General features: G+C 33.4%; 1 protein-coding gene and 1 long non-coding RNA gene across 9 annotated transcripts in view; one reads left to right on the top strand and one right to left on the bottom strand.

Annotated features, from left to right (window-relative positions):
- Positions 1-5,628: 5,628 nt before the first annotated feature.
- The window catches only part of syk (spleen tyrosine kinase), a 28,349-nt gene continuing 21,477 nt past the window's right edge, over positions 5,629-12,500 (bottom strand). For 5 of the 6 annotated variants that reach the window (XM_077542302.1, XM_077542306.1, XM_077542304.1 and 2 more), the window contains 5 exons: positions 11,617-11,826; positions 10,060-10,249; positions 6,406-6,546; positions 6,052-6,164; positions 5,629-5,825 (listed from right to left, as the gene is read on the bottom strand). In XM_077542302.1, the coding sequence (XP_077398428.1) occupies positions 5,753-5,825; positions 6,052-6,164; positions 6,406-6,546; positions 10,060-10,249; positions 11,617-11,826 (727 nt within the window). In that variant the 3' untranslated portion in view covers positions 5,629-5,752. Of the gene's footprint in view, positions 5,826-6,051; positions 6,165-6,405; positions 6,547-6,877; positions 7,012-10,059; positions 10,250-11,616; positions 11,827-12,500 lie in introns of those variants that run through there. The other variant, XR_013288108.1, reaches the window with a different exon arrangement.
- Positions 6,528-12,500, top strand: part of LOC144033904 (uncharacterized) — a 7,138-nt gene continuing 1,165 nt past the window's right edge. Inside the window, exons 1-3 of one of the 3 annotated variants that reach the window (XR_013288110.1) lie at positions 6,528-8,506; positions 11,111-11,301; positions 11,695-11,875. This is a non-coding gene — a long non-coding RNA (uncharacterized LOC144033904). Of the gene's footprint in view, positions 8,507-11,110; positions 11,302-11,630; positions 11,924-12,500 lie in introns of all 3 variants that reach the window. The other 2 variants (XR_013288109.1, XR_013288111.1) reach the window with 2 other exon arrangements.

The following is a 12,500-nucleotide window of genomic DNA, read 5'->3' as shown; positions in this document are numbered from 1 at the left end:
CTGAAGTGTTGGAATTTGTTTCTTTATCATATTTTTAACTTGCAGATAATGTAAAAAAATTCCGTTTGTTATTTTGTATTTTTGGAGCAAGGATGTATATGATATAAACATATTATCTGAGAAGAGATGGTGGAGATGTGTAATTCCTTTCTGCTCCCACACACCTAAATAAAATGATTGGTTGTTAATTCGAAAGTCGGGGTTATGCCATAGGGGAGAAAGCCCACAGGGCTCCACTTGGGCTTTTGTCATTTCTAATGCCTTCCACCAAGCAGTCAGGGTGGCGGAAATCATTGGGTTTTTAAAACAATTATGTCGCTTAATTGATGTTGTAATAAAGAGTAAATCTAGAAGTCTGAGGTTATTACAATCCTTCTGTTCTAGTTCCAGCCAACAGTTAGTATCTCTGTTGGGTTGTGCCCATAGAACGATATATTGTAGCTGGTTGGCTATATAGTAGTACATAAAATTTGGTGCCTCTAGACCACCTTTGGATTTACTTTTCTGAAGAGTAGATAGACTAATCTTTGCTTTTTTTTTTATTCCAGTAAAATTTTGTAACGGCTGAGTCCAACAACTGGAACCAGTAAGCCGTAGGTTTAAATGGAATCATTGAGAAAAAATAGTTTATTTTAGGTAAAACTTTCATTTTAATGGTGGCTATTCGTCCTATTAAAGAAATAGGAAGATTATTCCAGCGTTCCAAGTCACTATGAATGTTATCCAGAAGTGGAGAAAAGTTTAGATTAATTAAATCAGTTAATTTAGGTGAGATTTTTATGCCTAATTATTTTAAATTACCTATAGGAAATGAGTAGTGTGGGTCCTGGCTTGCAGGGTTCCATGAATTTTCTGTAATAGGTAGAAGTGTTGATTTTGTCCAGTTGATAGAATAATCTGATAACTGTGAGAATTTAGTTATTAAGTTAAATACTTCCCCTAACGAAATCGCCGGGTTTTCTAAATAAAGTAAAATATCATCGGCATATAGATTAATTTTATGTTCTGTTACCCCAGAGTGAATTCCTTGAATCCTTCTTTCCTGGCGTATGGCTATTGCAAGTGGCTCAATAAATATTGCAAATAATAAAGGGGATAGTGGGCATCCCTGTCTTGTCTTCTTATATATATGTATGTATATGTAGGTGTATGTATCTATATATGTATGTATGTGTATATATGTATGTATATATGTACTGTATATATGTATGTATGAATATATATACTGTATATATGTATGTATGAATATATATACTGTATATATGTATGTATGAATATATATACTGTATATATATATGTATGTATGAATATATACTGTATGTATGTATGTAAATATACTGTATGAATATATACTGTATGTATGTATATATACTGTATGTATGTATATATACTGTATGTATATATGTATGTATATATGTATGTATATATGTATGTATATATACTATATGTATGTATATACTGTATGTATGTATATATACTGTATGTATATATACTGTATGTATGTATACTGTATGTATGTATATATATTGTATGTATATATATTGTATGTATATGTATGTATGTATATGTATGTATGTATGTATGTATATATATGTATGTATATATACTGTATGTATATATACTGTATGTATGTGTATATATATGTTTGTATGTGTATATATATATATACTGTATGTATGTATACATACTGTGTGTATGTATATATATACACTATGTATGTATATACATATACACACTATGTATATATATACTGTGTATATACAGTATATATATATATTGTGTATGTATATGTGTATATATATATACTGTGTATGTATATGTGTATATATATATATACTGTATGTATGTATATATGTATATACTGTATGTATGTATATATATATGTATATACTGTATGTATGTATATATATGTATACTGTATGTATGTATGTATATATATGTATACTGTATGTATGTATGTATATATATGTATACTGTATGTATGTATGTATATATATGTATACTGTATGTATGTATGTATGTATATATATGTATACTGTATGTATGTATATGTATGTATATATATATACTATGTATGTATATGTATGTATATATATATACTATGTATGTATATGTGTATGTATATATATATATATATATACTATGTATATATGTGTATATATGTATATACTATGTATATATGTATATATGTATATACTATGTATATATGTATATATATATATACTATGTATGTATATATATATACTATGTATGTATGTATATATATATATACTATGTATGTATGTATATATATATATACTATGTATGTATATATACTATGTATATATATATACTATGTATATATATATATATATATATACTGTGTGTGTATGTATGTATATATATATACACACTGTGTGTGTATGTATATATATATATATACTGTGTATGTGTGTGTGTATGTATATATATATATATATATATATATATACTGCGTATGTGTATATATATATATATATATAGTGCGTATGTGTATATATATATATATATATATATACTGCGTATGTGTATATATATATATATATATATATATATATATATATACACTGCGTATGTATATATATATATATATATATATATACACTGCGTATCTATGTATATATATACTGTGTATGTGTATATATATATATATATATACTGTGTATGTGTGTATATATATATATATACTGTGTATGTATATATATATATACTGTGTATGTATATATATATATACTGTGTATGTATATATATATATACTGTGTATGTATATATATATATACTGTGTATGTATATATATATATATGTATATACTGTGTATGTATATATATATGTATATACTGTGTATGTATATATATATGTATATACTGTGTATGTATATATATATGTATATACTGTGTATGTATATATATATATATGTATATATATATATATACTGTGTATGTATGTGTATATATATACTGTGTATGTATATATATATATATGTATATATATATATACTGTGTATGTATGTGTATATATATACTGTGTATGTATATATATATATGTATATATATATATACTGTGTATGTATGTGTATATATATACTGTGTATGTATGTATATATATACTGTGTATGTATGTGTATATATATATACTGTGTATGTATGTGTATATATATACTGTGTATGTATGTGTGTATATATATACTGTGTATGTATGTGTATATATATACTGTGTATGTATCTGTATATATATATATATATATATATATATATATATACTGTGTATGTATGTGTATATATATACTGTGTATGTATGTGTATATATATACTGTGTATGTATGTGTATATATATGTACTGTGTGTGTGTGTATGTATATATATATATATATGTACTGTGTGTGTGTGTATGTATATATATATATATATATGTACTGTGTGTATATATATATATATATATATGTACTGTGTGTATATATATATATATATATATATATATATATATATATATATATATACTGTGTGTGTGTGTATTGTGTGTGTATATATATATATACTGTTTATATATACTGTGTGTGTGTGTATATATATATATATATATATTTGCAGTGCTGCTCAAAATGTTTGTGAACCTCTTGAGCAATTGTTTCAACCTGATTTTGTTGTTCAATCAATTTTATATGAAATAAGAGGTTTAGATCTTCTTTTTTTTATCAATTGTGTAGTCAAAACTAACTTAAAAATAGTTTTTTGGTCATTCATGTAGGCGCAAAAGTAAGTGAACCCTGAGCTGCATTGCTTAAAACAAGCAGTAGGATCAAGTAGGACACATTGGTAGCTAAACTGACCACTGAAATGGACCAATGAAATGAGAGGTTTAGCAAAGAAATTGTGCATCACTGACTGTAACAGGGACAAAACCACGTCACTTTAGTCTTACCCAGGTTAACCCATACAGGTCAGTCATGCTGGGAGGAAGAGGAATCTCAGGGGACCTCAGGAAGTGGGTAGTGAAAGCACATCTGTCTGGGGAAAGCTATAAAGTCATCTAAAAAATTTAGCTTCATCATTCCACTGTGAAGCAGATCATCTGCAACTAGAGAACACTGAAAATTACTACAATCCAGCCTAGAAGTGGTTGACCTTCTAAAATATCAGCAAGAACCACAAGACAAATGCTAATTCAGGTGAAAGCCAACCTGGGCATCACATCGAGGGATTTGCAGACCTATTTTGCTGCATCTGGTACACATGTGCATGCTTCAACAATCAGAAGAAAAGTCAATCGACAAGGCTTTCATGGAAGGTTTGCTAGGTAGAAGCCTCTGCTCCCAAAAAAAAAGATCAAAGCTGCCCATCTCATTTTTGCCAAGAGAGTACCTGGACAAACCTTTTGGACCAAAGTTTTTTGGAAGTCCCTTCTGTGGACATATGAGTCCAAAATTCAACTATTTGGTTACAACTAAAACAGTCATGTTTGGTGAAAAGTCAACAGTGCATACCTGCAGAAGAACCTTCTCCCTACAGTGAAGCAAGGGGGTGAAAATGCTGAATTCTGGGGTGGATTTTCATCCTCGGGAGCTGGACAACTCCACATAGTTCAGGGAATCATGAATTCAGAGGAATATTGTGAAATCCTGGATCATAACCTGAAGCCGTTCTTTGTGAAGTTACAGCCTGGCAGACGATGGCTCATGCAACATGACAATAATCCAAAGCATTCCAGCAATACCACCAATGAATGTCTGAAGAACAAGAAGATTCATGTTCTGGATGTGCCCAGTTAAAGTCCTGACTTAAATTCTTTCAAAATACAGTGGCGCGGGACCTGAAGCGGGCAGTTTATGCTAGACGTCCATCTAACCTCTCATTTGGCAGAATTTTGCAAGGAAGAGTGGCAAAAATCCCTCAAAGTAGATGTGAAAGACTGATAAGTCACTAAAGGTTCACATAGTTTTTGCACCCATGAAATCTGAGTTTTTCTTAAATCAACAACTTTTGCTCAAGAATGAATGACAATATTATCATTCTTTTTGTTCAAGTCCATTATTTTCAAAGTCAGCATTGTAGCTTGGGGTATGACTAAACATTTAATAAGGTTATTTTAATATTTTATACGCGTGTGTACGTGTATATGTTGAATGAATGTTTTATTTCCATTTATAATAATTTTTTGTATTTAATTTTTTAATTATATTTTTACTTTTATTCATTTCTTTATTTTAGTAATTTCTTTATTTTAGTAATTTCTTTATTTTGGCAGTTTTGGTTCTCCATCAAAAGGAACTTCTGCTTTGAGATTATCGTCTTGTTCCAGCAAGAATGTTTTAATACGTTTTTAACCACATTTTTAATTTGGGTGTTGAACTAAAACAGTGTGGATTCTCCGCTTTAAAAGGCGTTCCGAATAATCCAAACCATATCACATCATGTGTCAAACGTGATGAAGTGTTCGCTCACTCGAGTGATGAAGTGCTGATGAAGGTAACATGATGAGGTTTATAGTTGTAATCTGTTCACACAGCCATATCTTAAAAACTGGTTGGATGGCATTTAATATTTCTGACAATAATGGAGGTCGCTGCATAGAATGTGTAATACTAATACATTTAAAAGAATTACAAATTAGGTGTACTGTGATTTTTGTTTTTTATTGCAGAAGAATATGTATTTATTTTTTAAAATGTACAACAGATCTACAGTCAACGTCAATGATGTATCAATTTTCTGTATTTGCGCAACATTTGTGTGGCTCTTCATTCTGCAATGTCGTAATAATACCGCCGTAGTCTTTGCTCAATAACAGCAAATGGAGGTCTTTTCTCCACCCTGTAAAACAAACGAGGCTCTTTAATGGAAATTCTTGAAAATGTCAAGATAATGTGTTTCTTAGTTGCACAGATATTGCCGGTGGGTGGGGGTGTTGGAGGAGTGCTTGTGTACAGAACATGATGCAACTACTGTAGTGTAATTCTCAATAATTTTCTTCTGCACTTAGCGTATGCAATTTTCTTAATACTCAAACCAGCTGATAAATGACTATTTGCTGACTTACTCATATGTCCAGCAAGTCTTCATGAGGCTGTCCATTTCTGCTGGACAGTTGGGCGGGGCATCCATCCGCATTCCACTCTCAATCATTTGCAAAACATTCCTTCCTCGAAATTCCTGCGGAAAATATGACATGACAAAAATTGCATGTGGTACGATCAAGTCAACTATTGGCAGGGGAAGAATATGTATGTACTGTATTGATATTTAAATACTTGTCGTTCTGAAGGAAATAAAAAGTTAGGGCAATTGTGAGTTAAATTCAGGCCTGCTGTGACTGTCCACTCCATACCCAGAATATGAATCTTTCTCGCTACTTTTATATGCAGCACCATATAACGGCTACTTGAGTTCATACCCTGTATGGCTTCTCTCCGTACGAGTACGCTTCCCACATGAGCACCCCGAAGCTCCACACGTCACTTTTGCTTGAGAATTTGAAGTAATTTATACACTCTGGAGCGTACCATTTCAGCGGCCACTTCCCGTGTCCTTTTGCCTGTAGAAACATTCACATCAGCATCAGAAAGAGGTGAGTTTGGGTGTCATATTTTAATCGTGTCAAACATACCTAAAACCTAAAATACCCTGATTTTTAAAAAAAATAAAATAAAAATCAGCAACAGTATTATGACCACCATTTATTTATTTGTTTAAATGGACTGCATCTAAGGTTTTGTTGATGCCGTAGGAAATAAATATGAAAATAAATAATTTGATCTTGCCTGTGTCGTGTGAAAGAAGCTTAAAACTGACTGCCCTCTGCTGTGACACTAAAGTTAAGCTCAGCCAAGTGCTTAATAATTATTGGCTGGATGTGGGCACCCTACCGGGACCGAGGATCGACCCTGGAATGTGACGATGAAACTGGTAGGATCTTTCTTCATTGAAGGGTCAAGGGACTGGTGGAAGCAGTTTCTGAATGACCAGCTGTGACCCAAAGCACCTCTGATTGTGATATTTGCTGAAAACACATACCATCATAAAATATCTACAGGTGCTCGTCAAAAAATTTGAATATCCTCGAAAAGTTGAATAATTTCCACAATTCCATTCAAAGAGTCAAACTTTCATAGATTATAGTTTCATGGCTCACAATTTAAGTGATTCCAAGTATTTATTTGTATATATTTATATATATGTATATATTATATTAATTTGCTATTAGATCTGCAAGTGAGGCCGCAGAAAAGGCCACCTGGTGGCTTTGGATAAAGAGGGCTAGACTGCTGCTGGGTCTCAAGTTGGGGCTTGATACAGAGCATGTATTATTTACAAAAGTCTGTGCGAAGAAAATACGTTTTTTCATAAATAAAATATGATTGACGTGTGTATGTTGATGTTTATTATAAACGGGAGTACATGTGAACAGTTACAAAGGACGCATGGAATTATTTATTTATCAAATATTTTATGTCTCCTCTTCACGCTCTATGAAAATGTGTCGTTCACTGTAATAAAACAAAAAGCACCAGATCTACTTAGTTATATGTGGCAACGGTAATTATTAATGAAATGAGACCCTTTATATTTTACATTTAAAACCCGTCGGTGTTGTGTACATTTTCAGTCTTTTTTTTTTTTATGTTTTTCTGTGTTTCATCAAAGAAAAAGCATTTGAAAAAAAATCCACTAGGGACCTGACATTTCACCAGGATTGTTAAAAAATGTAGAAGTTCAAAATGGCGCCATGCTACAATTTATAATTATTGCAAACAGGAGGGAGAGATTCACTCGAAATTCTTGTAATAATGCCAGATTTTGACTCATTGACTCCCGTTTTAAATCACAGTTTTTGATATGCTGTAAACCTGATGTGTTATAATGCATTTTCCGTGATTACTAATGCAATCGCTTTGACGAGTCATAAACATGAAAATAGAGGAATTTGTGTGTTGAGTGTTAACACCTAAAATCCACTAGATAGCGCCATAGGCTAATAAATGAATTTGCTTGTGCAAAGCCCGCTGCAGATTGGTCAAAATGAATGCGATAAAAACGGTTGTTACAAAAAAGTTTGGTGTTGATGTGTCTGAGCTCACTTTTAGTCTATTTGGGCATGCATATTTGCAGATGTGCACAAGAAAATACAAAAATATTGCCCACAAAGGCGAAAAAAAATGCACTTGTTTATTATTATTGTTTGAATTTCAACTCTTACTGGTTGGGTGTTGGAATTTCTTTACTTTTATTGGTTCTGGGCATTTTTTAGGTCGTTGTTCTCGCGATGACTTCGCATTTCTTTCACCACAACTGGTAGCAATGGCTAGGAATGGTATTGGAGGACGGGTTTCGGCTCGTTTTAGAAAGTACTGATTCGGACGCTAGTTCGGAGAGCTTGGGAGAGGTTGAGGAGTCTACTCTTGAACTTTGAATGCCGGAGGAGGAAGAGGATGATGACGATGAATACGGAGATGAGCATGACGAGGAGTGGGAAGTGGACACAGATGATCGCAGAGGTGAAAGCTGGGGGGGGGGGATGATGAAAATGACGGCGATCAGGGCAAAGAAATTAGTGAGTGGTTTTGAAAAAATAAAAAAATATTATGGTCTCCTACTCACGAAGTGGCCGCACAACCCTCTACGCAGTAGCCAGAATCGGCTGCTCTGAAACTGCGTTAGATTTATTTTCTAACGAGGGCATCATACAGCGAACCATAAGAAACGCTTCAAGCGGCTTGAGGAACTAGGCAAGGCTCTAATTTGGCCTGAAATTTTGAAACTGGAAGCAAAGCTTTCTGCCGAAGGCTTGCATGCGTCTAAGCGCAAACAATGTGGCCTTTGCACAAAGCCACTTCGGACTTCAAACGTTTGCGCAAAATGTGGAACTTACATTTGCAAAAAACACATCAAAACCCATTGCATGTAATGTTAAATGGAGAAAAAAAGTAGTTCTGGTGTTTAGTTACTGGTAGTTCTTCGTTTCAATAACTGGTGTTTCATGTTCATTAATTAATTCTACATATTTGTTCTAAAGTGGTACTCATAAATTCTGTCATCAAAATCAGTTATTGTGACTTTGACTTTCTTGTTCTAAAGAAAAATATATATCTTGTTACAACTTATTGACTTATTCAAGGATCTAATTGTCATATGAAATATTTTACTTTGATATATATATCAATTTTTTGCTGTTAGCATAATACTGCTATTGTCCATTGGGGCATTAACAAAACAAAAAAACTATGTATGGTTGGATAGGTCTGATGCCACTAAACATTTTGAGCGGTTGAAAGTGGGGAAAAAGTATTCATAAATGACTAAGTTATCACACTTCAAAGGAAAAGCCTGATTTGGGACAAAATTACAAGAATTGTATGCTACTCAGAAAAATGCCATTGTGTAAAAACTGGGCATGCATAAAAAAATTATATTGTTATAACTTATGGACTTGTTTGAACCTCTATGTCATGAAATATTCAAATTAGTCTTTTATTTTATATATATACAGCATAGTTAGTCTTGCTATTAGCATAATACTGCTATTATTGTACATAGGGGGCATTCAAAAATAAAAACTATATATGTATAGGTAGATCTGATGCCACTTAACATTTTGAGCAGTAGAAAATTAAAAAAAAAAAGTTATCACACTTCAAAGGAAAAGCCTGATTTTGGACAAAATTACAAGAATTTTGTGCTAATCAGAAAACTTCCATTGTTTAAAAACTGGGCATGCATAAAAAAATTATATTGTTATGACTTATGGACTTATTCAATAGTAAAAATTCAAAGTTATACACTAGGCCACTGAGCTAAAAATATAATCCATCATATTGGTAGATTGCCAGGTTTGTAACTTTAAATGTGGGAACGATGTATACAAAATACAGTAAAACAAAAATAGCAAATACTGTATTTAAACAGTGTATTGTTAATGTATGCAGGATATAGAGTCCCCTTCTGATAATTTAACAGCTCCTTAGAATAAATAAATAAAAAGTTGTGCTGTCCAGTCAAAAATCAGCATGTACAGGCATCCCCCCCATTTCCATCTCGAGTCCGCAGTTACCTTGTAGTAGTTCTGGTCCTCTGCAACTACTTTGGAGAGACCAAAGTCGCTGATTTTGGCATAATGCTGTGTTACAAGCAGCACGTTCCGAGCAGCAAGGTCCCGATGAACAAAGTTATGCTCTTCAAGGTACTTCATCCCCATTGACACCTGGTGCACCAGCTCAGTGATGTTGGCGATGGTTGTTTGCCTGTGTAAGAACAACCAACAAAAATCACACTTATCCTAAATACTGTACAATACAGTGTTTAACTGCTTAGTAAATTCATCAGGTTTGAATTGATTAGGGCAGTGTTTTTCAACCACTGCAAGTGTGCCGCGGTAAATTTTAATTGTTAAAAAAAAAAAGATTAATCGATTTTCCGTTTCAGTTTACTATCTATACTCAAACTGGATTAATGGACTGCTACCTCTAAATTGTGGGCCAGTCTTTCGGGGTAAAATGTAGGAGAATAATCATTTAAAAAAACACTGTATCCACCCCAAAAGAGGCCGGCCCACTGGGCATCTGCGCTGAATGCCAGATAGCCAGTCCAGCCCTGCCCACACTGACAAAAAGTATAGATTTTGAAAGAAAAAGAAAAAAAAAGTTTGCCAAATTGTGATTTACAAGGCTTCTGCCCAACGGCAGTGATGTACAATTATTGAATTATAATTATGAAAATAGTATTGGCATTTCATCTTTGCTGATGTCAATGTTTGTGTAACACTTAAGTAATTAAAACACACGTTACTTTCATTAATTAAAATAACTCGACCAGTTACTGCCTCCACATAATTTAATTTAGATAATGTTTGTCAGGTTTTTATTATGTCCTTGATATTTAAGAATTGATGTTCCATAGTCGATATTGGATTGGATTGAGTTGAATCGAATCGTGGGGTTGGGGGGAATCTAAATTATTATTATTATCATTATTAGGAAATATTAGTATCGATACCAACATAGCCCAAGATGCTGCCTTCTAGTGATCAGCCGAGTAACCATGTAATATTATTCCATATCAGTAGGTGGCAGTGGATAGCTAATTACTTTGTACTTTGAGACCAGGAATGCGTGGATGATGCATCAGGTGGTGGTGACGGTGGCATTATGGCGCAGAAGAATACTTTGATGGACAGGTTTTTGAAAAGGAAAGACCTCTACTACTCCAAAATGGACACGGACAAATTCAGACCCAGATGAAGGCCAAAGTACGGGTGGGAGTCACTGAGGTTGCAGCAACAAAATCCAACTCCCAAGTAAGCTTAAATGCCACATTCAAACAAAACTTCGAAACAAGAATGCAGACTATTTTTTTTTCGCCTGCGTGAACGGTCTTGTGAAGCATAGTTTTCAGAATATTTCTGTCAAATTCCGAATCTATCACTCTAAGAGCTGACAGATAATTCCCTTAGACTGTATATTTGATACATTGGTATAGAGATTTCTGTTAAATATGTTGGAGGAAACCAGTCAAATGTGAACAAACACCGTTGAACTTTATTCTTACTCCATTTTATAATAGTTTTATTTTCTGATAAATGAGGAAAATGAGAATACAAAAGAGAACATACTTGTTTTTCTGCAGGAATTTGTGAAGTGGTCCCAGTTCAGCCAGCTCCATTACTAGCATGAGTCTCTCTGCCTCACAGATGCCGATCATCCTCACAATATAAGGATTGTCCAGCTGCTGCATGACATTTGCTTCTCGCAGCATTTCTTCCCGAACTGATGTGCTGCTGTCATCGTTCTTCAGGATTTTAACGGCAACTGGTTGCTCTGTCCTAAAGCACAACGTGGATTTGTCAGTGGTGGTCCGCCAGAGCCAGCAAGGTTGACCTACATCTGTGACCTAAATTCAAATACTTTCCCCATGACATGGTATTAATTTATTGTCAAATATGTATTTGCTTCATTTGGTGGATGTTCTCTCGGCTGCACTACTTTCACTACTGCATGTGACTGATATAATTTTTTTATCCAATCAGATGTTGACTTCTATGTGATTGTGTTGGCATGCTATCTACCCGTGACTTTCAGAATCAGCTGTGCTGGTGGAAGTAACTTAATTACATTAGCAATGGGACTGTTTTTTTAATCAGCAGTGCTGGGGGATGTAACTTAATTACATTAACAATGGGACTGTTTTTTTAATCAATCAGATTGCAAATTGAAGGCTAGTGAGCTAGTCCTCAATGGCATTAGCATTTTTCCGTCCTGATTGGCTGGTCAGAGCAAGCCAGGTTAGACTAGCAAAAAGCAGTCTGCACACATTAATAATCAGCATTTCTGCTGAGTATGATGTACAGTATCTCACAAAAGTGATTATACCCCTCACTTTTCTGCAGGTATTTAATTATATATTTTCATTGGACAACACTGAAGGAATGACACAATGGCATATAGCTAGTGTAGAGTTTATATAGCAGTGTAAATGTATTGTTCTCTCAAAATACAG

This window comes from Vanacampus margaritifer, chromosome 14 (genome assembly GCF_051991255.1).
Source record: "Vanacampus margaritifer isolate UIUO_Vmar chromosome 14, RoL_Vmar_1.0, whole genome shotgun sequence".
Lineage (NCBI taxonomy): Eukaryota > Metazoa > Chordata > Actinopteri > Syngnathiformes > Syngnathidae > Vanacampus > Vanacampus margaritifer.
The sequence above is the reverse complement of the archived record's forward strand: the minus strand, read 5'-3'. Positions and strand labels throughout refer to the sequence as shown.